Genomic DNA, 27,306 nt, shown 5'->3' with positions numbered 1-27,306 from the left:
TATTAACACTGTTACCGGGAAGCAATTGAGTAAGACATGCACACAACTTTCCGTCTGTTTCTCAGGAATCATTATTGCACTCTCTGGCAATGAAACCACTGGCAACAGAAGGGGCCAAGATGCTGAAAAGTGTGTTCAGATTTGAATTCCATGCATTTTAAAGATCAGAAAATGCATACACAACAATATCTAGAGTCCTGGCCCATCAAATAGGCACCCAGGGTTGTCACAAATAGCAAATGCAGGTAGCTAAACCAGTGTGGTGTAGTGGTTAAGAGCGGTAGTCTCGTAATCTGGGGAACCGGGTTCATGTCTCCGCTCCTCCACATGCAGCTGCTGGGTGACCTTGGGCCAGTCACACTTCTTTGAAGTCTCTCAGCCCCACTCACCTCACAGAGTGTTTGTTGTGGGGGAGGAAGGGAAAGGAGAATGTTAGCCGCTTTGAGACTCCTTAAAGGGAGTGAAAGGCGGGATATAAAATCCAAACTCTTGAGATGCTTCAGCGAACAAGTCTTGGGGCTTGACTGAGGACAGAGGCAACTTTCTGATAAGTCCATCTGGCTTGTAATCTTGGGTCATTTACATGAGCCATCTGGAGCATTCAGAACCTGTTTCCTACCTCATCCCAGCCAGAATCTCTAGCAGAACCAGCCCAGAGATGAGGTAGAACAAAGCACCCACTGCAGGGCAGTGGAAATAATACAAGAGGTGGTGTCCTGGCCACCCCATGGCTTCTGCTGCTGGTTAACACCTGCCTTTCGCTGGATTTGGGGGAGAGGAGAGGTGTTCCAGTATGCTGCTTGTCTTCCTGGTCCTAGAGCAGGGAAGACGAGCCCAAACGCTTAGCAGAACACCCCTTCTCTTGCAAAGTTTGGTAAGGGTTTGTGTGTTCTGGTGGCAGCAGAATAGGGGGGCATGAAGTGGCACATTCCTGTTTTGCTTCAGGGGGTGAAAGGGGCTAAAGGTAAAGGTAAAGGGACCCTGACCATTAGGTCCAGTCATGGCCGACTCTGGGGTTGTGGTGCTCATCTGGCTTTATTGCCAAGGGAGCCGGCGTACAGCTTCCGGGTCATGTGGCCAGCATGACTAAGCCACTTCTGGCGAACCAGAGCAGCACATGGAAACACTGTTTACCTTCCCGCCGGAGCAGTACCTATTTATCTACTTGCACTTTGACGTGCTTTTGAACTGCTAGGTTGGCAGGAGCAGGGACCGAGCAACGGAAGCTCACCCCGTCGCGGGGATTCGAACTGCCGACCTTCTGATCGGCAAGTCCTAGGCACTGTGGTTTAACCCACAGCACCACCCGCCATCACTGATCCCTGGGGCCAAGTAATGTCTGAACAGATCCTCCTGAGGAAATTCCTTTTATAAAATTCCACAGCTAGGAATATTTGGCATTGTGGCTCCCCCCCAACCCAGTGGTGTAGCGTGGGGGGTGCAAGGGGGGCCGGCCGCACCGGGCGCAACATCTGGGGTTAGGGCAAATCCACGGGTTAGGGGGCGCAAATCCACAGGTTAGGGGGCGCAAATCCACGGGTTAGGGGGCGCAAATTACTTGCCTTGCCCTGGGTGCTGGCAACCCACGCTACGCCGCTGCCCCAATCCCCCCCCCTGGAACTCAGTTCCAGGACCTCTCAGATGGGTGCCCTTGCCATTCTAAAGAGAACAAGGGAGGTGTTCATGGTGAGTTCTGGCACTTCTTTTTCTAGACTATTTGGCATCCTTTATTTATTTGTTTCATTAAAGCGATTATCAAATAGGAACTGAGACTAGCACAAGCACAGAATTCAATTTATCCAGAGAAATATACACCTTTTTGACAGCTAATTAGCAGATAATATCCTCTGAGGTATCAGTCATGTTAAGTCAACTGTACAAAAATACGGTTGCGTATCTGCCAGCGACAAGACGTGACCCCAACAGCAGCAGCAACAGCTTCCCTCATTCAGGGAGAATATTACAGGAAGATTTGCTAACAGACCTTTTAAACAATTGAGGAACAGAATAGAACATGAAGTGGCAAACCAAACATCCATCTAACATCTGTGCACTGGGAATGTCAAGTTGTTCGGTTCCAGAATGCTGTCTTTCTCCAACCTGCCCCCCTCCCCTTTATGAAACTGCATACTAAAAAAAAAAAAAGTTTTAAAAAAGGGATTAAATATATTTTAAGAAGCTTGGCCCCTGGAAGCACGTTATGCAATTTTTTATTGCAGCTATGTTTAATTTGGCAGGCTTGCTTATTTCTGGATAACCTTTCCATAAAAAAGAGGAAAAGCATCTAGGATTCTTTAGAGCTTTGGTGCCAAGGATAAAAAAAAAATATCTGTGGAAGAATTAAGGCTCATCATGAGATTCCTCCTGCCTCCAACATCTCCCAGGGCAATTTTAATGCCTTTATAAAACCCTGTGGAACAATACCCAGGCACACATACAAGCACAAACTTTTGTAATCTGTTGGATGTTAAGTATTATCTCTTGCCTGTTGTTTCTTCTCCAGCAGGGAAGCCAAAAGTCTGTGGCAATTTCATCTATCGTTATTAAGATTAGATGCCAAATATCTGAGGATGCTGCGAATCCTGATTACCGTATTTTTTGCTCTATAAGACTCACTTTTTCCCTCCTAAAAAGTAAGGGGAAATGTGTGTGCGTCTTATGGAGCGAATGCAGGCTGCACAGCTATCCCAGAAGCCAGAACAGCAATAGGGATTGCTGCTTTCACTGCATAGCGATTCCTCTTGCTGTTCTGGCTTCTGAGATTCAGAATATTTTTTTTCTTGTTTTCCTCCTCCAAAAACTAGGTGCGTCTTGTGGTCTGGTGCGTCTTATAGAGCGAAAAATACGGTAATCTCACACTTTGCCGAATTAGTTCTTGGAATATTCTGGCTCACCGCGCAGAAAAGGATCTCCTTACCAGAACACAAGTAGGATGGAGATTAAGTGGGAGAACATCTTTTCCATGTTCTTTATACAGGAGTCCTTGTCTGTAAGGGGACTTTGTTCCCAGTTCGTTTACTATAGCCACATTGGATTTTTTTAAAGTTTATTTTAATTACTTGCAGTGCATTTGTACTAGCATTTGAGGTTTTCCTCACAGATCAATGCAGCACAGCCAAAATCAGAACAAACAGTTTATCTCAGCCCTCGTGAATGCAGAAATGGAATGAGATCTAATTCAGGCACACCCTTCAGTTTTCCTGCTCCTTCCTTCCTTCTCTCCAAACACATAGGCACTTAAATGTGCATGCATGAGCACATGCCCAGGAATCTAATTTTGCATTCACATTTCATTCTAGGCCAAACCATGAAGCTCTGGGAGAGGAGATTGTAGCTACCTTGCTCATCCCATTTCTGCTACTCTATCAGGCACTTGGTTTATCCTGTCGTCCAAACCTGGACTTCTGGTGTAGCTGCGAAACTGCACCAGGTGTATCTGTGAAACTGCAAGCCTTAAACTATAGGAACCTGGTTACAGCTCATGGTTAGTCAGAAGAAAGCAAAACCATGAGCCACTGTTGGGACACGAGAGTTACTATAAGCCTATCTCTGTGCACCAAAGCAGCAAAATGACTTGGAAGAGAACTGTGACCTCCACTCTGGGGAGCTGTGCTCTCAGACACTGACATTAAACCAGGCCACTGTGAAACTAGGACTTCCCCTGACATTGCTGCAAATTCAGTGCACAGACATAGTAAAACTGACAGATTTAGGTAGCATTTCCACATGAAAGGCAAATATTATTATTTTGAAAAATTGCCCCTGAATCAATGCACCTTGTGGGTATTTGTTTTTTACAAGGTGGCTTTTCAAAATCCGCTTGAAATTGTTGTTCTGCCACAAAACTCCTGTGGTCACAAGAAAAGATCAGGTGTAAAACATTGATCAATACCGAACTTCACCGTAATTGCTCTTTCCTGCTCTTTAAAGGTAAAGGTACCCCTGCCCGTACGGGCCAGTCTTGACAGACTCTAGAGTTGTGCGCCCATCTCACTCAAGAGGCCGGTGGCCAGCGCTGTCCGGAGACACTTCCGGGTCACGTGGCCAGCGTGACATCGCTGCTCTGGCGAGCCAGAGCCGCACACGGAAACGCCGTTCACCTTCCCGCTAGTAAGCGGTCCCTATTTATCTACTTGCACCCGGGAGTGCTTTCAAACTGCTAGGTTGGCAGGCGCTGGGACCGAGCAACGGGAGCGCACCCCGCCGCGGGGATTCGAACCGCCGACCTTTCGATCGGCAAGCCCTAGGCGCTGAGGCTTTTACCCACAGCGCCACCCGCGTCCCCACTTCCTGCTCTTTACTTTTACGCTATTGCTGTGTAATTTACACATGTGCTAATATGTCTAAGCACTGCTTGTCACACTAGTGACATATTTTGGCTAAGCAGAGCAAGCACAGCAAAAGGATGAATGTTTAATGCCGCAAGTTAACATAGCCTACGAGGGCATTAGCATCCTTCTGTTGTCCTTTCAAATGCATGTGATAAAAGGCTGGGAGGGCGGTTTGTGTTGGGATTAACGTGATGGCTCATGAAACTGCTCCTTTGATCACTCCTTTGCTTACCACATGCCTTATCAGTATATGAATGGAGTTGAGCAACGCTTGCCTAAGAGCCATGTGCCTTGGAAGAAATTAATCAAAAGTGTTATCTTTCTGACACTCAGAGAAAACTAACAGAAAATGAAGTTAACAGTACAAGGCTCCATTTGCTACCCAAAGCCAATACTTCCCTAAAAAATAATAATAATAAAAATTAAGTGTGAAATCCTTACCAATTGACTTCCCCCTAAACCACAGTTTCTCAAATGTGGGTCTCCAGCTGTTTTTGGACTACAACTCCCATCATCCCTAGCTAGCAGGACCCATGGTCAGGGATGATGGGAACTGTAGTCTAAAAAAACAGGTGGAGACCCAAGTTTGGGAAACCCTGCACAAATAACCAAATAACCAGCCTCTCAAGTGAATAAGCAGAAAATATGAGCTTCAGCCATTAGGTAGTACACATGGAAATGAAAAGCAACAGCTGCCCCAACAGATCAGTCAGCTAAGCATTGGCTGGTTCCTATTTTCTGTTATTACAAGATTCTTACATGCAGGTTCTGGATATTGCTGTACATGCATATTTGCTTGGGGGACACAATGCAACATGATTCTCATAGCATTTACAGATTGAATCAAAGAAAATAGTTTGGCATTTGGAAAATATCCTAAAGAATGAGTGTGACAGTAACATAAAAAAAACACCTTTTGTGGATAGTATGCAACTAAATCTTACTCAGAGCAGACACAATGAAATGAAGGGACCTAATTTCTTCTTCTTCTTCTTCTTCTTCTTCTTCTTCTTCTTCTTCTTCTTCTTCCTCCTCCTCTTCTTCTTCTTCATACCCTGCCCATCTGGCTGGGTTTCCCCAGCCACTCTGGGCAGTTCCCAACAGAATATTAAAAACACGGTAAGACATCAAACATTAAACACTTCCCTGTACTGGGTTTCCTCCAGATGTCTTCTAAAAGTCAGGTAGTTGTTTATTTTCTTGACATCCGAAGGGAGAGTGTTCCACAGGACAGGCACCACTACCAAGAAGGCCCTCTGCTTGATTCCCTGTAATTTGGCCTCCCGCAGTGAGGGAACTGCAAGAAGGCCCTCGGAGCTGGACCTCAGTGTCCGGGCTGAGGGATGGGGGTGGAGATGCTCCTTCAGGTATATTAATTTCTATTCTAAGTAAATTTTCATTTAATACCACCCTTTCAATTCTACATAACCGTTCTGCTGTCAGTAAAACTGGCAGGATTTGCTAAGTAATATTTGGAGCTAGCTCTGTATTCCAGTCAAATGTTGGTAGCAGGCCTAGTGGAAGCATATGCAAAATTGAAGAAAGACAGAACTGATTGCTATTGGTAAGTTTCTTGGTAATTAAAACAATACTTTTCATTTTCTACTAAAAATATATTATTATTATTATTATTATTATTATTATTATTATTATTATTATTATTATTATTATATTTGTACCCTGCCCATTGCCTGACTGCATTGCCCAGGACACATATCATGGAAGATTGGAAGAGAATAACAACGAAACAAGAGAAAGGCAACAATTCTTTTTCAAAAGTAAAGGCTTCTTACCTCTGCATGTCGTTTCTGAACCAGACCATAGGCCATTGGGCTGACAAAGTCGTATGCTGCTTCCCACAAGGTCAAATCCTGTTTTACATCGGATTCCACATGCAGCATTGAAATAATTGTTGCAGGTGTTCTGGATAAAATAGCCATTTTCAGGAGGGTGAAGTTCAGGGCAGTGAACCACTAATTGGAGCAAATAATAATTACAAACTGGTTACAGCACAATCCTAAAGGTAAAAGGTAAAGGACCTCTGGGCGGTTAAATCCAGTCAAAGGTGACTATGGGGTTGCAGTACTCATCTCGCTTTCAGGCCAAGGGAGCTGGCATTTGTCCACAGATGGCTTTCCAGGTCATGTGGCCAGCAGGACTAAATCGCTGCTGGTGCAACGGGATACTGTGACGGAAACCAGAGCGCACAGAAATGCCGCTTACCTTCCCGCCATGGCAGTATCTATTTATCTACTTGCACTGGCGTGTTTTCGAACTGCTAGGTTGGCAGGAGCAGTAATCTAACCTAGAGGTTACCAGAGCATAGACAACAGTAGTTGTCCCTGTCCTAACAAGGGCACAGCTGAGCCACCAGCCGAAGTTGATGGAAGCTCAAGTGACAGCAAAGGATACAGGAGTACCCCCAAGTTGCATGCCTACTCCTTCAGAGCGTAACCCCATCAAGATCAGGCAACCTCTCTGCTGTCCCGTCCAGGGAACCACCCACTAACAGCGCTTCAGTCTTATCTGGATTGAGCTTCAGTTTGTTGGCTCTCATCCAGTCCATAAAAGAGACAAGGCAATGGTCCAGCACTTCCACTGCCTCACCTGGAGAGCTAAAGGAGAAGTAAAGATGTCAGCATAGTGCTGACAACGCACTCCAAACCTCTGGTTTAAAAAAAGAAAAGAAAACATTGTCCCTATGAATTTGCACCACCACCATTCTACCACAAATCTCATGAATGAGCCAAAAGGTCATTTATGCAGTCATAACAATCCAAGCAGCTTTCCTATTCAAGGCATGTGTCCTATCCAGGTGTCCTTTTTTTCAGCACTTGACATCAACTGTGAGTGCGTCCAAGCACAAATCTTCTCCTAATGTACACGGGTTTTATGGAGATACAAAGGGGATCCTTGTCAGATAAATCAGTTTGGAAAGGAAACCTTCATAAGAAAACTGAAAAACAAACAAACAATCTCCACCACTATCTTAAAGAATTATTGATCATGATGTTAATATTTTGGGGATCTCTCTCTCTTTTTTGAGGATGGGTGAACAGCTTACCTTCACAAGTCTGGCCCGAAGAGCGATACCCTTCCTTGCATCTGCAGTCCTCGACAGAGGTACTTCCTGGTGGAGAGGTGTGATTCTCATCAGGACATGAGATGCAGGTGCTTATTCCACCTGGTGAACCTTCAGGCTTGTAGGTCCCTGGTGGGCAGGCTAAAAAGCAAAGAAAGGGCAATAAAATCCAAGTCAGGATCAAGTTGCGAAAGTATATTGCAAAGCTGTAGTCCCCTACTCCTTCATCCACAGTACTGTACACTTGTGAAACATGGACCACCTATAAATGCCATCTCCAGCTCCTCGAAAGATTCCATCAATGGTGTATCCGAAGATTTTTACATATCACTTGGAAAGACAGGCAAACTAATGTTAGTGTACTGGAAGTAGCAAAGATCACCAGTGTCGAAGCAATGATTCTTCAACATCAACTTCATTGAACTGGTCATGTCGTGCAGATGCCTGATTATTGTCTTCCAAAGCAACTACTCTATTCTCAGCTTAAAAATGGAAAGTGTAATGCCGGTGGACAACAAAAGAGGTTTAAAGAGGCTCTCAAGGCAAATCTAAAAAAAAATGTAGTATAAGCACCAACAACTGGGAAACACTGGCTTGCAAGTGCTCCAGTTGTGGAACAGCCTTTACCAAAGGTGCCATGGACTTTGAAGACGCTCAAACTCAGGACGAAAGGGAGAAACATGCTAAGAGGAAGGCATATTTGGGAAACCCTCACCGTGATCAACTCCTACCCAGAAACCAATGTCCCCACCGTGGAAGGACATGTGGATCCAGAACTGGCCTCCACAGTCACTTATGGACTCACTGTTAAAACCGTGTTCATGGAAGACAATATTACTAGATTATGATAGATTGCCGAAGAAGAAGAAGTTACCTTTGGCTCTCCAGAGGTTGCTGGACACCAACTCCCATTATTCTTGACTACTGGTTAATTTTACTTTATTTATACTTTGCCCGATACAAATTTGTACATTCCATTCAACATAACCACACAGTCATAATTGTCAACTTCCCTCCCCCCCCCTTCCTTGGTTCTGTTTAATAATCCATTACAACTGCCTATTCTAATGACTCCATATGTTTTATATCACTATATCTTCATATAATTTAAATTGCTGAATTTACTCTAATCCTGCTAAAGTTTTAACCTGTTTACAATTATTCTTCAGATATTTTGCAAACATTTCCCACTCTTCTTTAAATACTCCATCTTTCTGATCTCTTATTCTATTAGTTAAATTTCCTTATTCCACATATTCCACCAATTTCATCTGCCAGACTACCTTTTTGGCCATTTATGGGCAGGGCATAAATAATAACTTTATTTATTTATTTATTTGCTTGCTTGCTTATTATCAATTCAGTAAAAATACAGCCAACCTTTACTTTCAAGGGGAAGGCTTACTAAAATGTGTACTTTATATGTTCATTTGCTGGATGAGATCCTATGTCTCGCCAGATGTGTGCATGCTCTGGTTATCTCCCGCTTGGACTACTGCAATGCGCTCTATGTGGGGCTACCTTTGAAGGTGACTCGGAAACTAATCCAGAATGTGGCAGCTAGACTGGTGACTGGGAGTGGCCTCCGAGACCATATAAAACTGGTCCTGAAAGACCTACATTGGCTCCCAGTACCTTTCCAAGCACAATACAAAGTATTGGTGCTGACCTTTAAAGCCCTAAACAGCCTCGGCCCAGTAGACCTGAAGGAGCATCTCCACCCCCATCGTTCAGCCCGGACACTAAGGTCCAGTGCCCGAGGGTCTTCTGGTGGTTCCCTAATTGCAAGAAGTAAAGTTACAGGGAACTAGGCAGAGGGCCTTCTTGGTGGTGGCACCTGTGGAACGCCCTCCTATAAGATGTCAAGGAGATAAACAACTACACAACTTTTAGAGGACATCTGAAGGCAGCCCTGTTTAGGGAAGTTTTTAATGTTTGATGTTTTATTATGTTTTTTGTGTGTTATAAGCCAGCCAGAGCGGCTGGGACATTAGTGTTTTTGTTGCTGTTGCTATATTCCAAGATTTTAGTGTTCCTGGCTTATTTACCAAACTGGAAGGTAAGATATTTTAAGTATGCTACTTGGCTTTTTCTACTTCATTCTGCCACCTGCCCAGATTTCTTCCCTGCTACCCCACAGACTGCTGCCCACATCCCCTTTCTCGGTAACATTTGCACAGATTGCTCTAGTGCAAAGAGATGAGCAATGTGAAGAGAATGCATTTAAGAGGTTAAAATACTGGAAACGACATATTTAAAAATGCATTTATTCAGTGAACTCAATTACATGGGGGAAATAATCCTTAAATAGCATTTTCCATACCTGATGGTAATAACTGGTCAGATTAGCGAGTTTTACGATTTGCTCTGCACTGCTAATAGATCTTTAGAAGCCTATTAATGTGCTCTCATTTTTACACAGAGTAAACCTGCACACTAAAAGCTTTGGTAGGGCGGGGGAAATTCTGGGGGTGGTTTAACAAGATCGAATCTCCATACGGGGAGGGGAAACCCGTAACTGATTATGGTGCTGTTCCACCAAGAAAGCTCACTATACGCTGTGAAATAAGAAGGCAACAAAAAAAGCATAGAACATCAAAGTATTCCCTAAAACTAATGTTTACACGTGAAAATAAAAATCTGAACAATCCACATATATTATAATCAATACAATAATATTGGACAACACTAATGTGGAGCATAGGGACGCGGGTAAAACCTCAGCGCCTAGGGCTTGCCGATCGCATGGTCAGCGGTTCGAATCCCCGTGGCGGGGTGAGCTCCCGTCTTTCGGTCCCAGCTCCTGCCCACCTAGCAGTTCGAAAGAACCCTTAAGTGCAAGTAGATAAATAGGTACCGCTTTATAGCGGGAAGGTAAACGGCGTTTCCGTGTGCTGTGCTGGTGCCGGCTTGCCAGAGCAGCTTCGTCACGCTGGCCACATGACCCGGAAGTGTCTCCGGACAGCGCTGCCCCCCGGCCTCTTAAGTGAGATGGGCACACAACCCTAGAGTCGGACACGACTGGCCCGTAAGGGCAGGGGTACCTTTAATGTGGAGCATCAATATTGATATCCATTTTACACCCATGTTTCTTTATCACAGAACAAAACAGTCAGTATGTTTACTTTCGAACATCTCCATCTGATTTTCATTGCTTTAAAGTCAGAGGTAACAAGCTTCCATCTAAGCAAGTTTACTTAGCTTAGATCAGTTACAGTGGTACCTTGGGTTACATATGCTTCAGGTTACATACGCTTCAGGTTACAGACTCCGCTAACCCAGAAATAGTGTTTCAGGTTAAGAACTTTGCTTCAGGATGAGAACAGAAATTGTGCTCCGGCAGCGTGGCGGCAGCGGGAGGCCCCATTAGCTAAAGTGGTGCTTCAGGTTAAGAACAGTTTCAGGTTAGGTACGGACCTCCGGAACGAATTAAGTATTTAACCTGAGGTACCACTGTATTCCTTTAACACAATTCAGCTAACCTTTAATTCATAATTAGGGAAGTCAGGGAAGAATGGCTTTAAGTTCAAAGGCTGATTCACTCTTTCACTGCATAAAGTGAAAACTATGATAGTAACTATTAATATAAAAAGGGTAGTATTTATTCCAAATTAATTGATCCAGAATCCAAAGGCATAGTAAAGGTAAAGGTACCCCTGCCCGTACAGGCCAGTCTTGACAGACTCTAGGGTTGTGCGCTCATCTCACTCTAGAGGCCGGTAGCCAGCGCTGTCCACAGACACTTCTGGGCCACGTGACGAAGCCAGAGCCAGAGCAGCACACGGAAACGCCGTTTACCTTCCCACCAGTAAGCGGTCCCTATTTATCTACTTGCACCCGGGGGTGCTTTCGAACTGCTAGGTTGGCAGGCGCTGGGACCGAGCAACGGGAGCGCACCCCGCTGCGGGGATTCCAACCGCCGACCATGCGATCGGCAAGTCCTAGGCGCTGAGGTTTTACCCACAGCGCCACCCGCGTCCCCAAAGGCATAAGCTTCCACAAAGTGACCCTTAACGCTCAGCTGTTTTGCAGCTGATGTATTGCAGGCTTAAAAAGGTTTCTTAAAAACAAAAACATTTAGCAAAGTGCCGAATTATGATACCCGCATTAAATTCATAATTATACCATAATTTGGAATGCTCCTGTTCAGTGTGCCAGGCAGCCTTGCCTTTTTCCAGGATAGGTCACTCCGAAGGATACGTCATACATAGCATTTGATCAATGGAGTAATTCAGTAAAGAAGACATGGATGCACTCCCAACATTGTGAGTGATTACCAAATCACCCCACAATATTTTTTTTAAAAATCTTTTTAAAAAGTTCTGCGAAGAACTTATCAGATAGAAAGCTGCTAGGATTACAAAAGTATTCCAGTGAGCGCATCTCATTAAATATTTGATATATAGGTCTTGTACAGCAATTGCAAATGAAACATCTAACATGTCTACAAGGATCAGGGAAGATTTGTGCTAAATCCCAGCATGTACTATATAACTCTTGCATATTTCCTGTTATAACCAACAGATGCTCTGCATTGATTTCAGCCACTGCTAATTCTTTCTCTTTCAGAAACTCTCGTGTGTTGCAACACTGCATTATGAAACTACAAACTACTCACAAGGCACAAATTGGGCCTTGTAACTGCTATATTAGAGAGATTAGTTTGCCTTTGCAGCACCCCGCAGAAGAAATTATAAATCACTTCAGCCTGAAATCACCCTGAGTGCCTATTGCAGCGGTGAAATTTTCCGTAGGGGGAACAGTTAGGACCAGAGGCACCAACTTGTGAGGGCGATTTTTTTTGGGGGGGGGGGAAGAGGCAGCAATGTCATGGCGTCCTGATGTTGTGTAAAACAACAACAAACAAACCTATGGTCATGTAAATCATACTCAATAAATGCACAAGACGTAACCAGCTGTGTTCTTAAAAGGTAAAGGTACCCCTGTCCGTACGGGCTAGTCTTGACAGACTCTAGGGTTGTGTGCCCATCTCACTCAAGAGGCCGGGGGCCAGCGCTGTCCGGAGACACTTCCGGGTCACGTGACCAGTGTGACATCGCTGCTCTGGCGAGCCAGAGCCGCACACGGAAACGCCGTTTACCTTCCCGCTTGTAAGCGGTCCCTATTTATCTACTTGCACCCGGAGGTGCTTTCGAACTGCTAGGTTGGCAGGCGCTGGGACCGAGCAATGGGAGCGCACCCCGCCGTGGGGATTCGAACCGTCGACCTTTCAATCGGCAAGCCCTAGGCGCTGAGGCTTTTACCCACAGCGCCACCCACGTCCCTACCAGCTGTGTTCTTAGATACAGGTAAATAAGGTATACTATTCATGTATCAAATCATAAATTTTAACAGAAGTAACTCATAAAGTTCAACAAACGAACAAAGCAGAAGACCCAGTGAGTCAGATCATTCTCTAGTCAGTTCGTGCATAAGGTCCATCCGTGTAATAGTGTCTATTCCACCTGTCTGTTCATAAGGTCCAAACAATCCACATGAAAGGTTGTAAACGACCTCGGTCCAGTATACCTGCAGGAGCGTCTCCACCCCCATCGTTCTACCCGGACACTGAGGTCCAGCTCCAAGGGCCTTCTGGCGGTTCCCTCACTGCGAGAAGCCAAGTTACAGAGAACCAGGCAGAGGGCCTTCTCAGTAGTGGCACACGCCCTGTGGAACGCCCTACCACCAGATGTCATAGAAAACAACAACTACCAGACTTTTAGAAGACATCTGAAGGCAGCCCTATTTAGGGAAGCTTTTAATGTTTGATGCATTACCGTATTTTAATATTTTGTTGGAAGCCACCCAGAGTGGCTGGGGAAGCCCAGCCAGATGGGCGGGGTATAAATAATAAATTATTGCTGTTGCTGTTGTTGTTGTTGTTGTTGTAGCAGTTCCACAGAATCCTTTCACAGAGTCTAAGACAAGGATTTCCGGAATTTTGGCCTTGTTTCGCCGTCCTGGGCTTCATCAGTACAGTGGAACCTCGGGTTAAGTACTTAATTCGTTCCGGAGGTCCGTTCTTAACCTGATACCATTCTTAACCTGAGGCACCACTTTAGCTAATCACTGCCGCCACGTGATTTCTGTTCTCATCCTGAAGCAAAGTTCTTAACCCGAGGTACTACTTCTGGGTTAGTGGAGTCTGTAACCTGAAGCGTATGTAACTCAAGGATTTTGGGAAGGTGGCAGAAGGGCTCTTGGATCTGTTGGAGCATTGTGCCTCCCTAAGCCAGATACAAGCTTCCTGAGCTTTGGGAAGGAGGTGCCAGGGGAACATTTAAGTGACTAGCCTAGTCCACGGACTGCACGCCACTGAGAGCTACAGTCACACCTCATGTTATGTCCACTTCATGTTACGTTCTTTCAGGTTACGTCCCGCAGTGACCTGGAAGTACCAGAAAGGGTTACTTCTGGGTTTCGCCGCTCGTGCATGTGCAGACACGCAAAATGATGTCATGCGCATGCGCAGAAGCGGCGAATCGCAACCCGTGTGTACACAGACGCGCCGCTGCGGGTTGCGTTCCTTTCATGTTGCGAACGGGCCTCCGGAATGGATCCCGTTCGCAACCAGAGGTACCACTGTACATGCAAATTTTAAAAAAGCAAATGCAGATAATGTGGAGTTTGAGTTTGGACATGTTATAGGTGTAACATATGCCCAGGTGAATGTTTCAAAATGAAAATATGACAAACTCAGCAAGCTGCCATTGCCTTTAGGAGTTTGGTGTGAAATGTCTAGCCTCCCTAAGATGCCATTGATTATTTAACTATGCTGCTCAACAACAATGTTTATATTTCTTTGAACCAATATTCCCAGTCACTAGAGACGCGCAGTGCCGGAAACAGCTGAGCTTAAAGCTTGAGAACATGTGCCATTTAAAATGTTTATTTACTTAGCAGCCAAGGGTCAGATGGTTTAAATTAGCATGACAGAGCTGAGGCACACGTGTTTAGGCACTAGAAAACATAGAAAATCAAATGGTGCTTATTCCCCTTGTTATTCATGTAATTGTGCAAGAATGCAGTTTCATTCTTGTTCCCAGTCCTTGGCTATATGAATATGCCATTCTAATTTTATAATTTCCTCTAAAAGTTCATACTTAAAACTAGCATAAAATGGGAAAACACTTCCACAGACTCATGAAACTAATGTTCGTTCTAAATAGAAAATCAGAACTTACAATTCCCTTCCCACCTGCCAGTGCGGACAAAGTTCAAACAGTTCACCTCAAAACGTGGAGTATTGCAACACAGTGCACAATCAGTCTCTCATTATTTCAGTCAGAATCGAATTTGCACAAAGAAGTGCCCACAGTCCCATTATGTTAAGGTTTGTGATGTGTTTTTGCATCATTCAGCTATAACCTCTGCGCTGAAAGAAACCTTCATGAAATGAAAAACATGGAAGCCAAATATTTTCCAAACTTTATCAAAAGCTACTCACTGATAGACACTTGGGAGCAACTAGGTTCCTAACTGGTTTACAAAATGGTCCCTACAGTCTTGAATCAATAGGGAAAGATGTCATTTGTATCAGTGACAGTAGCATGCCAACAGGAAATGCAATCAGACTCCTTTCAGCTACTTTCCCATTGTGGGTCATGTGGCCACCGTGACTAAACTGCTTCTGGCGTAACGGAACACCATGACGGAAGCCAGAGCGCATGGAAATGCCATTGTACCTTCGATTCTAACTGAAATCATGAAAGACTGATTCTGAACTCTGTTGCAACGCTCCATGTTTTGATGGGTTCTGAGGGTTGCAGAAGTTCCATACACTCTGATAGCCCCATACACTCTGATAGCCCCATACACTCTGATAGCCCCTCTGATAGCCCCTAGAGCAGGTCTGTTCAACAGGTTGATTGTGATCTACCGGTCAATCGCAGGATGTCCCTGGTCAACCCATGTTGATTGCGAGCTCTTGACGCCCCCCCAAAAAGCTCAACAACTCTGGTCAATCCAAAGGGTAGATCACTGCCAGTTTTAGTGGGAGTAGATCACAGTCTCTTGGAAACTGGACAGCCTTGCCCTAGACGATGCATTCTTCTATTTCACCCCCTTCAAAGTGAAACCTTTTTTCTACGTATGAACGGCATGCCCGTGTTCACTTACTCTGGAAATAAAAGTGTGCTTCAGCTATTAGAAGTCTGGAAAACGCTTATCTGAAACTTCCTGTCCTCCTAAAATGATATTTGTAAAAATCATTCCTGCGCCAAGTGAATTTCTCAGTGTGTGAATAAGTGGGCTGATTAAATAGCACTCATCAGACACTCAACCTCGATCAAAGCCATGCCTAGCAAATCAAAGAGAAGTAAATGAACCAAAGCTTTACATCAAAGCAGAGAGCAATATTAAAATATAACCAAGACTCTTAATTTTTGTGTTTAAGGTTAAGCCAGTACTTAACAGTGTAACATATCCCATAATTAAGATGAAGAGGTCAAAATTTACTGGTACATATAATGGTTGCTAGGAAAATATGGCTAGTTAATATATTCCACTTATATACAGAAGAGTTCAGACAGATGACTGAACCAGAACTCCTTATAATATACTCTCTTATGACTTACGCTGCTCTATCAGAGATGGGTGTCTGAAGTTCCTGCTACAGCCATCACACTGTCAATAGTTTCCTCACTGCTGCCCCCCTTCCTGCCCTGGAGGCTAAGGGGGTGGTCAATTTATGGAGAAAAAGACCTAACATTCTACTCAGATTTTTAATTAAATGGAAGAAATCTGCTGTGTCCCCAGAGTTCTGCTGCATACAGAATTTGGGGGAAACTGTTCTGCAGTCAGTATTTCAAGAACAGGATAGATTTGTTTGCCATCGCCACCCCATAGCTTCAGCACATTAAAAGGGGTTTACTGGCCTGGTTTTTACCAATTGCTTTAAATTAAGTTTCAGAAACGGTAATCAGTAACAATGAGACATTGATCTTCTATTGATTTATAACTACTAGAGCTACCAATGGCCCTCTTAATTTCATGAGGAGATGATTGACCATGTCATCTGAACACAGAAGCTCTGGTGCCTACCACTGGAAAATCAGACAAGTAGTTGTTTGGAATTGTGTTTTTTTATGACAAGGAGTTAAGAAGCATAAAACAAGCAAGTGGCTCATTTTCACAAGTATCTGGTTTTTAATTAAGAGAATTCTAGAATCTCTTCCTGGAAACTTAATGAGGCATTGAAAGGGTTAGAACTAACAATCTAGATTGCGAGCCGCCCTGGAACAGAAGCAAGAAAAACAATTTCCAGGCAAAATAGCTGGATGATGACATTCTTTGGATAAGATATTGGAATATTATTTGATACTTTGCTATATTACAAAAAAAGAAGCACTGTAAAAGTCATCAGAAGTTCAAGAGGGTTATTGGTTTCTATCCAGATACATGCATTCACCCGCCAGACTCACCCTTTTTAGGAGAGTGTCTTTGTATTATTTGTATAAACTTTTAAAATCTCAGTACTGATGAAAAGGTCACTCAGGCAGTTTCATGCATGTGAGAAAAGTTGCAGACACAAAAGCTGTGTCCTGAAAATAACGTGGGGGGTGGGGCACTAAAATATCTTCAGCAACCAATCTGCCCTCGATATTAACTTGTAAAAATGACTCATTTAATATCTTTCAAAAGAGTTATCAAGAAGGCAGCTAGAGCAAAAGACTCCCAGGTCTTCCCTAAAATGATTGCCTCACACATCACAAAATCCGCATGGAAAACCAATTTCCTACAAAGAATTAATGAGGCATTGGCATGCAGATTATTAAACAATCACATATTCAGGTTTTGGTTTTTTTTACATGCACAAGTCAGTAATTAATGCAAACAGATACCCTGTGCAATTTCTACCTATACATAGTGTCTGGTGTGCAGGGCCCGGTTTAGGTTTGATGAGGCCCTCAGCTACTGAAGGTAATGGGCAGGGGCGTAGCGTGGCTTGTCAGCACCCGGGGCAAGGCAAGTAATTTGCGCCCCCTAACCCATGGATTTGCGCCCCCTAACCCGTGGATTTGCGCCCCCTAACCCTAACCCCCAGATGTTGCACCCGGTGCGGCCGGCCCCCCCTGCACCCCCCACGCTACGCCACTGGTAATGGGGCCCTTTATATGTCCAGCTGTCCTTTGTCAACAACAAATTGTCGCTGTTTTGTGTGTGTTGAATATATGATATGGACCTGATAGGTATCTAAAGCCATTTGCCCATGTTGCCATGCAACCAGTCCATGCAAAATGTAGGCACCCTATATATAGAAATGAGCAAACCAGTGATATTTTAGGAAGCAGGCTAGTAGGCGGGGCCCATGACTTACCGTATTTTTCGCTCTATTGGACGCACCGGACCACAGGACGCACCTAGTTTTTAGAGGGGGAAATCAAGGAAAAAAATATTATCCCCCCCCCAGCCCCAAAGAGCAACGGACAGGCTGCACGCAGCCTGTCCACTTCTCCCAGAGCTTCTCGGGGCTGCGGGGGAAGCCCGGGTCCCCCCCCAGCCCCAAAGAGCAAAGAAGCCAAGACAGCGCGCGGGATCCATAGCCGCGCAACTTCTCCAGCCAGGAGCTAAACCTCTCCAGTGCAGCTAAAGAAGAAGACAAGGCAGCAAGCACGATCCATCCCTGCCTTGGCTTCTTCTTTAGCCTTGCGCAGCATCTTTAGTCTTGCGCAATGGGATGGATTGCGCCCGCTGTCCACCGGGGCTGGACTAGATGACTCCTGGGGTTCCCTTCCAACCCTGCAATTCTATGACCTCGTAAGGTGTTTGGGGTCTCCACCACTGTAGGCTTTTAAGCAGCGTTTGGGGGACCATCTGCCTGGCGTTCTTTAGCTGTGATTCCTACATTGTGAGGGGGCTGGGCTAGATGACCCTTGGGTGGCCCTCCCAACTCTATACAGTCCTACAGTTCTGCGGCAGGAGATCCACAGCCACTTCACACAATGCTCACTCCCAATTTTCATCTAAGAGACATGTGGCTTCAGTGTCTAGGTAGGTACCCCCCTACCTGCCACACTTCCCCCACCCCACTTAAGCTGAGGGAATTCCTGCCCAGAGAAGCTCCCAGCAATCAGGGAGGAGGAATCCGCTGCAGCCGTGAGCAGCGGAGGATCCATGGTCCCCTTCCTTCTCTCCTCCGTAGTTGCTTTGAAGGAGGAAAGTGGGAGAGGAGCTGCTTACACGAGTGTAAGCTGCCCCCCTCCCACTTTCCTGCTTCAAAGGGAGCCCGGGACGAGGGAATCTGCTGCAGCCTCGAGCAGCGAAGAGGATCCATGGGTCCCCTCCTCCCCTCCTCCGTGGCTGCTTTGAAGCAGGAAAGTGGGAGAGGAGCTGCTTACACGAGTGTAAACTGCCCCCCTCCCGCTTTCCTGCTTCAAAGCAATTACGGAGGAGGAATCCGCTGCAGCCTCGAGCAGCGGAGGATCCATGGTCCTCTTCCTTCCCTCCTCCGTAGTTGCTTTGAAGGAGGAAAGTGGGAGAGGAGCTGCTTACACGAGTGTAAGCTGCCCCCCCTCCCACTTTCCTGCTTCAAAGGGAGCCCGGGACGAGGGAATCTGCTGCAGCCTCGAGCAGCGAAGAGGATCCATGGGTCCCCTCCTCCCCTCCTCCGTGGCTGCTTTGAAGCAGGAAAGTGGGAGAGCAGCTGCTTACACGAGTGTAAACTGCCCCCCTCCCACTTTCCTGCTTCAAAGCAATCACGGAGGGGGGAATCTGCTGAAGCCTCCAGCAGAGGAGGATCCATGGTCCTCTTCCTTCCCTCCTCCGTAGTTGCTTTGAAGGAGGAAACTGGGAGAGGAGCTGCTTACACGAGTGTAAGCTGCTCCCCTCCCACATTGCCGCTTCAAAGGGAGCCCGGGAGGAGGGAATCTGCTGCAGCTTCCCTCACCTCCCGCAGAAGCCGAACGCTCTTTAAAGGGGCTGTGCGGCTTTTCCTGGCTTTTCTGGGAGGTGGGGGGATTCCCCCACCTCGTAGAAAAGCCCGCAGGAGCCGCGCAGCCTTTAAAAAGGGTGCTGCTCTTGGGGGCTTTTCCCCCAGGAGGGAGAAGGGACTGCTGCAGCCAGTCAGTCCCTTCTCCTTCCTGGAGAAAAGCCCACAAGAGCGCACGAAGCTTGTGTGCGGCTCTTGAGGGCTTTTCCCGCCTGCCTCCCCCCTGCATTCGCTCCATAGGACGCACACACATTTTCCCTTGCTTTTTAGGAGGGAAAAAGTGCGTCCTATGGTGCGAAAAATACGGTACATCATAGGAGCCTACACAACACAAAACACTGCTGCTGTATGTAGGTTTCATTTTATTTGTTTTTATCTTATATTTTGGAAATGTACATCCAGTTTTTTCCCCTTTAAAAATTTTGGGCCCCCCAAGAGAGTGGGGCCCTAAGCTATAGCCTGCTTAGCTTATACAGTGGTACCTCGGGTTACAGACGCTTCAGGTTACAGACTCCGCTAACCCAAAAATAGTACCTCAGGTTAAGAACTTTGCTTCAGGATAAGAACAGAAATCGTGCTCCGGTGGTGCGGTGGCAGCGGGAGGCCCCATTAGCTAAAATGGTGCTTCAGGTTAAGAACAGTTTCAGGTTAAGAATGGACCTCCGGAACGAATTAAGTTCTTAACCTGAGGTACCACTGTACTGGGGAAGGAAAGCAGTCCGTTTGTATTTGACGAATTCTTCATGCTTTGCAAATCTGCAGATAAGTTCAGCTGGGAAATGTTACAAAAAGAGAGCCAAACTCTTTCAAAATAAAAAAGGTTTCAAAATAGTTTTCTATTTTCTTCACTTACAAGGGGCAAACATGTTGTCTTTTGTCCTTTTTTTTAAGGAAATGCAGCAAGACTTCAGAAAGATTAAGTCATGTTTACAAGGGAAAATGAGATCCCCCCGGGCTAAATGTTATGATGTGTGTGCAGAGTTTCAGCTGAGTTCTCTCCAATAAGCCCATGCAAAGCAGATGGCAAACCTTCATGTGCTTTGTATAATATCTGCTACCTTTTAAAAATGTCTACTGGCTGATGCATTGCTGATGTTCTTACGAAAAGCAACAACATCTGCCTATTGCACTCTTAAAAACCTTATGGTTCTGGATCTTGCAAGTCCAAAACCAGATGATATTCGCATATACAGACTGTGCTGAATGTAAGGATGAATGTGTTACGACTATTATAAGCTCCAGAGTGGCCACAAGTAAAATTTTCATTTAGCTTGTGAAGTCAGATAAAGGCACAAATTTCACATTAGAAAATTCAATTTGCATTAATCAACTATCTTCACTCTACAGCCTATGGTAAAACAGATGTGCTTTTAGGTCTTTTTACAATTAGTGAAAACAATCAACTGACAAAACTGCTCAAAAAGATATGCGTAGCAATCTCATTTGGCTAAGAAGAGTCTTCAGAATGCATTCAAATACACTGATAGTTCTGATGCCTATAAATGGACAAAAATGGAAGCTTTTCAGGAAGCTCTTCTGTCATACATCTGTCAAGAACGTTGGATTGTAGCACAATATGAACACCAAATTGTTCATATCCTTCCCTGGTCTTCTTCCAGTTAGTTCCACCACCAACCTGCCTCGTTATATCCTTAACTGAATCTGGCTTTCCTCCAGGCTTTTGACTTTGGATCATAGCGAGTCTTAAAAAGGTAAAGGGACCCCTGACTGTTAGGCCCAGTTGTAACTGGGTTGCGGCGCTCATCTCACTTTATTGGCCAAGGGAGGTGGCGTACAGCTTCCGGGTCATGTGGCCAGCATGACTAAGCCGCTTCTGGCGAACCAGAGCAGCACCCGGAAACGCCGTTTACCTTCCCGCCGGAGCGGTACCTATTTATCTACTTGCACTTTGACTTGCTTTCGAACTGCTAGGTTGGCAGGAGCAGGGACTGAGCAATGGGAGCTCACCCTGTCGCGGGAATTCGAACCGCCGACCTTCTGATCGGCAAGTCCTAGGCTCTGTGGTTTAACCCACAGCGCCAGTCTTATACCCCAGTAAATGCTGGGCAAGATCCAACATCACACCAGTAGATACAACAGGACTTCCAACCTTCCAGAACAGATTTTGGTATATGCAAGGGGCTGAAGTAAAAATGGTTCGTGCAAGCAGAAGGTTGTTGTGCAAGTGGGATTGCCCTTCTAACCTGGTGTTGTCTAGTTTGACCAACAATGGTTCAGAATGACTGCAGTCACACCTGCAGCAACCTAATCCTTTTGACTTAGGTGTGGGGAACCTTTGGCCCACCAGATGTTGATGAACTGCAATCCTAATAATAATAATAATAATAATAATAATAATAATAATAATTTATACCCCGCCCATCTGGCTGGGTTTCCCCAGCCACTCTGGGCAGCTTCCAACAAAATATTAAAATACAATAGTCTATTAAACATTAAAAGCTTCCCCAAACAGGGCTGCCTTCAGATGTCTTGTAAAAGTCTGGTAGTTGTTGTTCTCTTTGACAGCTGGTGGAAAGGCATTCCACAGGGCGGGTGCCACCACCGAGAAGGCCCTCTGCCTGGTTCCCTGTAACTTGGCTTCTTGCAGCCAGGGAACTGCCAGAAGGCCCTCAGCGCTGGACCTCAGTGTCTGAGTTGAATGATGGGGGTGGAGACACTCCTTAAGGTATAGTGGGCCGAGGTCGTTTAGGGCTTTAAAGGTCAGAACCAGCACTGTGAATTGTGCTCGGAAACATACTGGGAGCCAATGTAGGTCTTTCAAGACCGGTGTTATGTGGTCTCGGCGGCCGCCCCCAGTCACCAGTCTAGCTGCCGCATTCTGGATTAGTTGTAGTTTCTGGGTCACCTTCAAAGGTAGCCCCACATAGAGTGCATTGCAGTAGTCCAAGCGAGAGATAACTAGAGCACCAGACCTAGCAACATCCTGAGATGATGGAGGTTGCAGTTGAGCAACAGGTGCAGGGCTGAGTCAAACACATCACCACCATTGTTTTATTTGTATATCACCTTTCCATAGTCAAAACCATGCTTGCGGCGGATTACAGCATAAAAAGATTTACGTAATTAACAAACATAAAATGCGCAAACAGTAAATAAATGCATCGGAAAGTACGCAACCCAATGGAACGATTTCCAAATAAATTATAGTAAGATCTAAAAATAATGGATGGATATCAATAACAACAACAAAACACCCTAAATAATGGCACAGCCCATGAATCTGTTCAGCCATCCACCTGTCCTCCTAGGCCAGGTGGAAAAAGGCCTGCAAGGCAGAGATAATAATAATAATAATAATAATAATAATAATAATAATTTATTTCCCTCCCATCTGGCTGGGTTTCCCAGGACTCACAGCCAAGATGGTCTCTGGTCTTTTAAGCAGCCTTTGCTTCTGAAGCTAGAAGAAGAAGAAGAAGAAGAAGAAGAAGAAGAAGAAGAAGAAGAAGAAGAAGAAGAAGAAGAGGAGGAGGAGGAGGAGGAGTTTGGATTTGATATCCCGCCTTTCACTCCCCTTAAGGAGTCTCAAAGCGGCTAACAATCTCCTTTCCCTTCCTCCCCCACAACAAACACTCTGTGAGGTGAGTGGGGCTGAGAGACTTCAGAGAAGTGTGACTGGCCCAAGGTCACCCAGCAGCTGCATGTGGAGGAGCGGGGAAGCGAACCCGGTTCACCAGATTACGAGTCTACCACTCTGAACCACTACACCACACTGGCTCTCAGTGTGCCTGTCAGTCAGTCAAACAGCCAGTTTACTAGTGAATTTTGCACTGAGAAGGTGGGGAATTTATTAAAACAACCCCTTTAAGCTCAGTCCTTTTACGTCACCCCTTGGACACGAACAGCTGATAAGGCCATTCATTCTGTTTGTTATATGGGCAGCGCCCTCCCCCGTTTACATGCATTCGATATTGGCGCTACATGGCACTGAAGTCGGAAGTGACCTGGAAATGTCATAAAGACGTCACTGAAATGTCACTAAGAGGGTGAAAGGGGGGCAGGGTGGGGTGGAACAGGGTGTTTGCAGGCTTCTTCAATGGGTTTCAATTATACATGATTTCAATGATGTGCACGGTGCCCTTGGAAAGTAACTGCTGCATAAACGGTGGGCTGCCCATACTATTGGGTGGAGAAGACCCCACTGAAACTTCAAAAGCAGGCATCCCCAAACTTGACCCTCTGGCTGTTTTGGGACTACAATTCCCATCATCCCTGACCACTGGCCCCGTTACCTAGGGATGATGGGAGTTGTAGTCCCAAAACAGCTGGAGGGCCGAGTTTGCGGATGCCTGCTCAAAAGGGTTTGGCAAAACAGAAGAGGCCACCTCAATCCATGCTTATATCCCTAGTCATATTCGCACCCAAGAAGAAGAAAACAGAGACTGACCTGTACATTCATGTTGCAGCCCTTTGCCATAGTATCCTTTTTCACAGATGCACTCAAACTGTCCCGTGTGGGTCCCACATTTGCAGCTCGCCATGATATCGCAGCAGCTTTCGCCCCCGTCGCAAAGGTAGGAACAGTAAGATATGTCTTCTTGGATGTAGCTACCAGAAGGCAAATCTGTAACCGCACAGAGGGTGAGTTGGGAAGGAAACAGGGTTCCAAACAAACAAGCGAGTTAAGAGATAATACTCGTAACTATGGTGAAAATAGTTTTTTAATCAGGAACATTTTAACTTGGATCCTGTCCGACGCCCTTGCTGGTGGCTAAGGCCATGGCACGACCCCCGGTGACATCAGGGGGAGCTTCCAGTTGTATTTGCATCAACAAGCTCCTCCTACTGGTGGTTAACCCTTGATAGACTCCCCCCTTCCTGAGGGGGTGGAGTCACGCTGTTGTTTTATCCAATGCCTAAGCCAATACCACTCACATGCTGTAATCAATAAAGTTGTGGCCTTTTTTTAGCCCATTAACCTAATATACGGCGTCCTTGTGTCTTTCTTATCCTCAAGTGGGTGGCAGGTCCTCAACTCACAAACTTATTCTGAGGCTCTTGGGGGTGTCTGGTTTGACAATTTGCAAAACTGATTCAATTTAAGATGCCTCATGTTTCAAAGCATTATTTAGAAAGCACTGCCTGATTCTTAGAAGGTGTGATCAACTTTGATATCAGCTTATTAAAGAGCAATTATTTTCCTGGCAGACAGTACATTGTAAAGTACTCAATAACATTCACAGGTTGAAGTAGTCCATAGACTATTCATGAAGTGTTTGAATTTGCACAGGAAGTCAAAGAGTCACCCCTCTGAATATCTTACCAAGTTAATCAGATAAAGCCCTTTCTAGTCAAGTGGCCCAACAGGAACTTCATAGGCAGTGCTCTAAACGTTTGTTGTGACTTAATAATGATTTCGGTGGTCGGAGAGAAAATCCCAAGAGCCTTGGTGTTTGTTTTTATAAAATGTATTTCAAGACTGCACAGTTCAAAAAGCACCCAAAGGCTTGAATTCGAGCCTTGGGCAGATGCTCATTTCATGGACTGCAGGGGTTGGGCTAGATGGCCGTCCCAACTCTACAATTCTATGATTCTATACATGTGGAGGAGGAGCAACTAGGATTGCCTCGGTTGTTCCCAGCTCCTGACCTATGGACATTAGTATACCACCCAGAGTATTTGGTTTTGTGAGCACTGTACAGATGTCGTTGTTGTTTTGAATTATAATTATTATTCAAGGTGCTGATTACACAAGAGCACACATAGACCTGAATGCTAAAGCAAGTGGATTCTAAATGTGTGATGTGCACAGAAGTGGCTCACTAGGCAGGGAGAAGATGCAATGCTAATTTCTCCACAGGTGGCAATAATAATAATAATAATAATAATAATAATAATAATAATAATAATAAATTATACCCCACCCATCTGGCTGGGTTTTGCCAGCCACTCTGGACAGCTCCCAACAGAATAGTAGTAGTAGTAGTAGTAGTAGTAGTAGTAGTAGTAGTAGTAATAATAATAATAATGATGATGATGATGATGATGTGATAAAACATCAAACATTAAAAGCTTCCCTGAATGGGGCTGCCTTCAGATGTCTTCTAAAAGTCAGATAGTTGTTTATTTCCTTGACATCTGATGGGAGGGCATTCCACAGGGCGGGCACCACTACTGAGAAGGCCCTCTGCCTGGTTCCCTGTAACCTTACTTCTCACAGGGAGGGAACCTCCAGAAGGGCCTTAGAGCTGGACCTCAGTGTCCGGGCTGAACGATGGGGGTGGAGACACTCCTTCAGGTATACTGGGCCGAGGCTGTTTAGGGCTTTAAAGGTGAGCACCAACACTTGGAATTGTGCTCGGAAAGAGTGTAGGTGGCATATAAATGCACTAGCAGAGACAATTTGGTGTCCCTGCCAGCATCTTTGCACTACATCGACCTCCCCAGCCCCTCACACCCCACTCCTTTCCCCTCCCAATAAGCAACAGCGACCCACTTGCCTGGGAGGTATCATAGCAGCTTCACTTCATCTGGCAAGTGGCTTCTACACGTGCATAAATGTGAACTGGCCACACCCATTGCTGACATGTGGTCCTCAGAGGGATGCTTAGTTGTCTGACCCCAAAAAAGAGCTAGCCACCCCAGAGTTAAGGTGAATCTTAAGCTTAGAATGTGTATCATGGCATTCACAGGCCTCACACTTGTTTTCTGTGTGTTTGGGTTTAGCATTAATCCATTTATGTATCTAAAAGGATGGTTTCCTTCAGCGCCTGAATTTTCAGTTGATCAACGATTTGATCAGGATTTCCTGATTAATGTAGAATTCAAATAAATAACAGAAGTTCAGTGCGATGACAATATTTCCGAATGCCATGAAAGTATCCTACATGGAGTGGAATGTGTTCCATTTTATCAGAATTCAACTGGGAGGCAAGTACCTTCATGGAGGGCTCTGCGAGCCAGAGCTTCAAACTCTGCGAAACTATGAAGCAAGTAGCAATGTTCCTCCTTCGGGTGAGACGCCATGTCGTTCAGCTCCCGTATGTTGCCTTGCCAGATCCCGAACGTGAAGATCTCGACTCCAAATTCACGCAAGGACGCTGCAATGGGCCTGGGGTCTCCTCCGTTGGAATAGCCGTCGGTAATAAGTAATATCACCTTGGAAGCATTTGCACGGGAGTGAAGCAGTATTTGCTGGAAGAAAGGGGGGGGGGAATAACATCTCAAGGCCAAGTGCAAGCAAACTGGTGACCTACTCATGGTCTTTTCAGCCAGGGGGGCACTCCCTTTAGTTACGCTGTTTAACTGCAGCTTTTGAAGGACCACCCAGCATTAAGACTGTAAGATCAACAAGCTTTCAGCAGCCAGTGTGGTTAAAATGCCAAGTACTACTGACTCACAGTTCACACACTTATATTCGGCCTTAATACAGATGCTATATTATAGCATAATACAGATGCTATCAACCGGTCTTACAGGCAGTTTCTTATAATGAGAAGTCACCCACTTTTGTAAAAAAGCAAACCCAGACACAATGATCTGACATTCACCACTAGCTGGAAATTGCAAATATTTTTTTATCAGTACTTTAAAAACTCTGACTTGAAATATTAGATGAGATGGCATAAGAGCATCACACTAGATTAGCCTGGTGAAGTATCAAGTGAAGTTGAGTGAATGTTGCTGATGCCAGCTGAGTTAGATCTGTTCTCTGAACAAATGCACTGCATTATGGGGCAGAATCATAGAACTGTAGGGTTGGAAGGGACCCCTGAGGATCATCTAGTCCAGCCCCCTGCAATGCAGGAAGATGCAGCTGTCCGTTATGGGGATCAAACTTGCAACCTTAGGCACTATCAGCACCATGCTCTGGCCAACTGAGCATAAAAGGACAACTTGATGCAATATAACTGTGATTTGTGTATATGCAGGAAAACATTGGGGGACCATACAAGCCCTCTTCAGGAGGTCTACTTATGTGTAAAGCCAAAACATGAGCACAG

The 27,306-nt window shown here is 45.3% G+C and overlaps 1 protein-coding gene across 1 annotated transcript in view; it reads right to left on the bottom strand.

Annotated features, from left to right (window-relative positions):
* The window catches only part of SVEP1 (sushi, von Willebrand factor type A, EGF and pentraxin domain containing 1), a 129,131-nt gene that overhangs the window by 87,032 nt on the left and 14,793 nt on the right, over positions 1–27,306 (bottom strand). Inside the window, exons 2-5 of the mRNA XM_077921634.1 lie at positions 26,242–26,497; positions 23,751–23,927; positions 7,396–7,554; positions 6,125–6,304 (exon numbers count right to left, since the gene is read on the bottom strand). Coding sequence (XP_077777760.1) covers positions 6,125–6,304; positions 7,396–7,554; positions 23,751–23,927; positions 26,242–26,497 — 772 coding nt within the window. The remainder of the gene's footprint in view (positions 1–6,124; positions 6,305–7,395; positions 7,555–23,750; positions 23,928–26,241; positions 26,498–27,306) is intronic.

Source organism: Podarcis muralis, chromosome 17 (assembly GCF_964188315.1).
Source record: "Podarcis muralis chromosome 17, rPodMur119.hap1.1, whole genome shotgun sequence".
NCBI lineage: Eukaryota > Metazoa > Chordata > Lepidosauria > Squamata > Lacertidae > Podarcis > Podarcis muralis.
The sequence above is the reverse complement of the archived record's forward strand: the minus strand, read 5'-3'. Positions and strand labels throughout refer to the sequence as shown.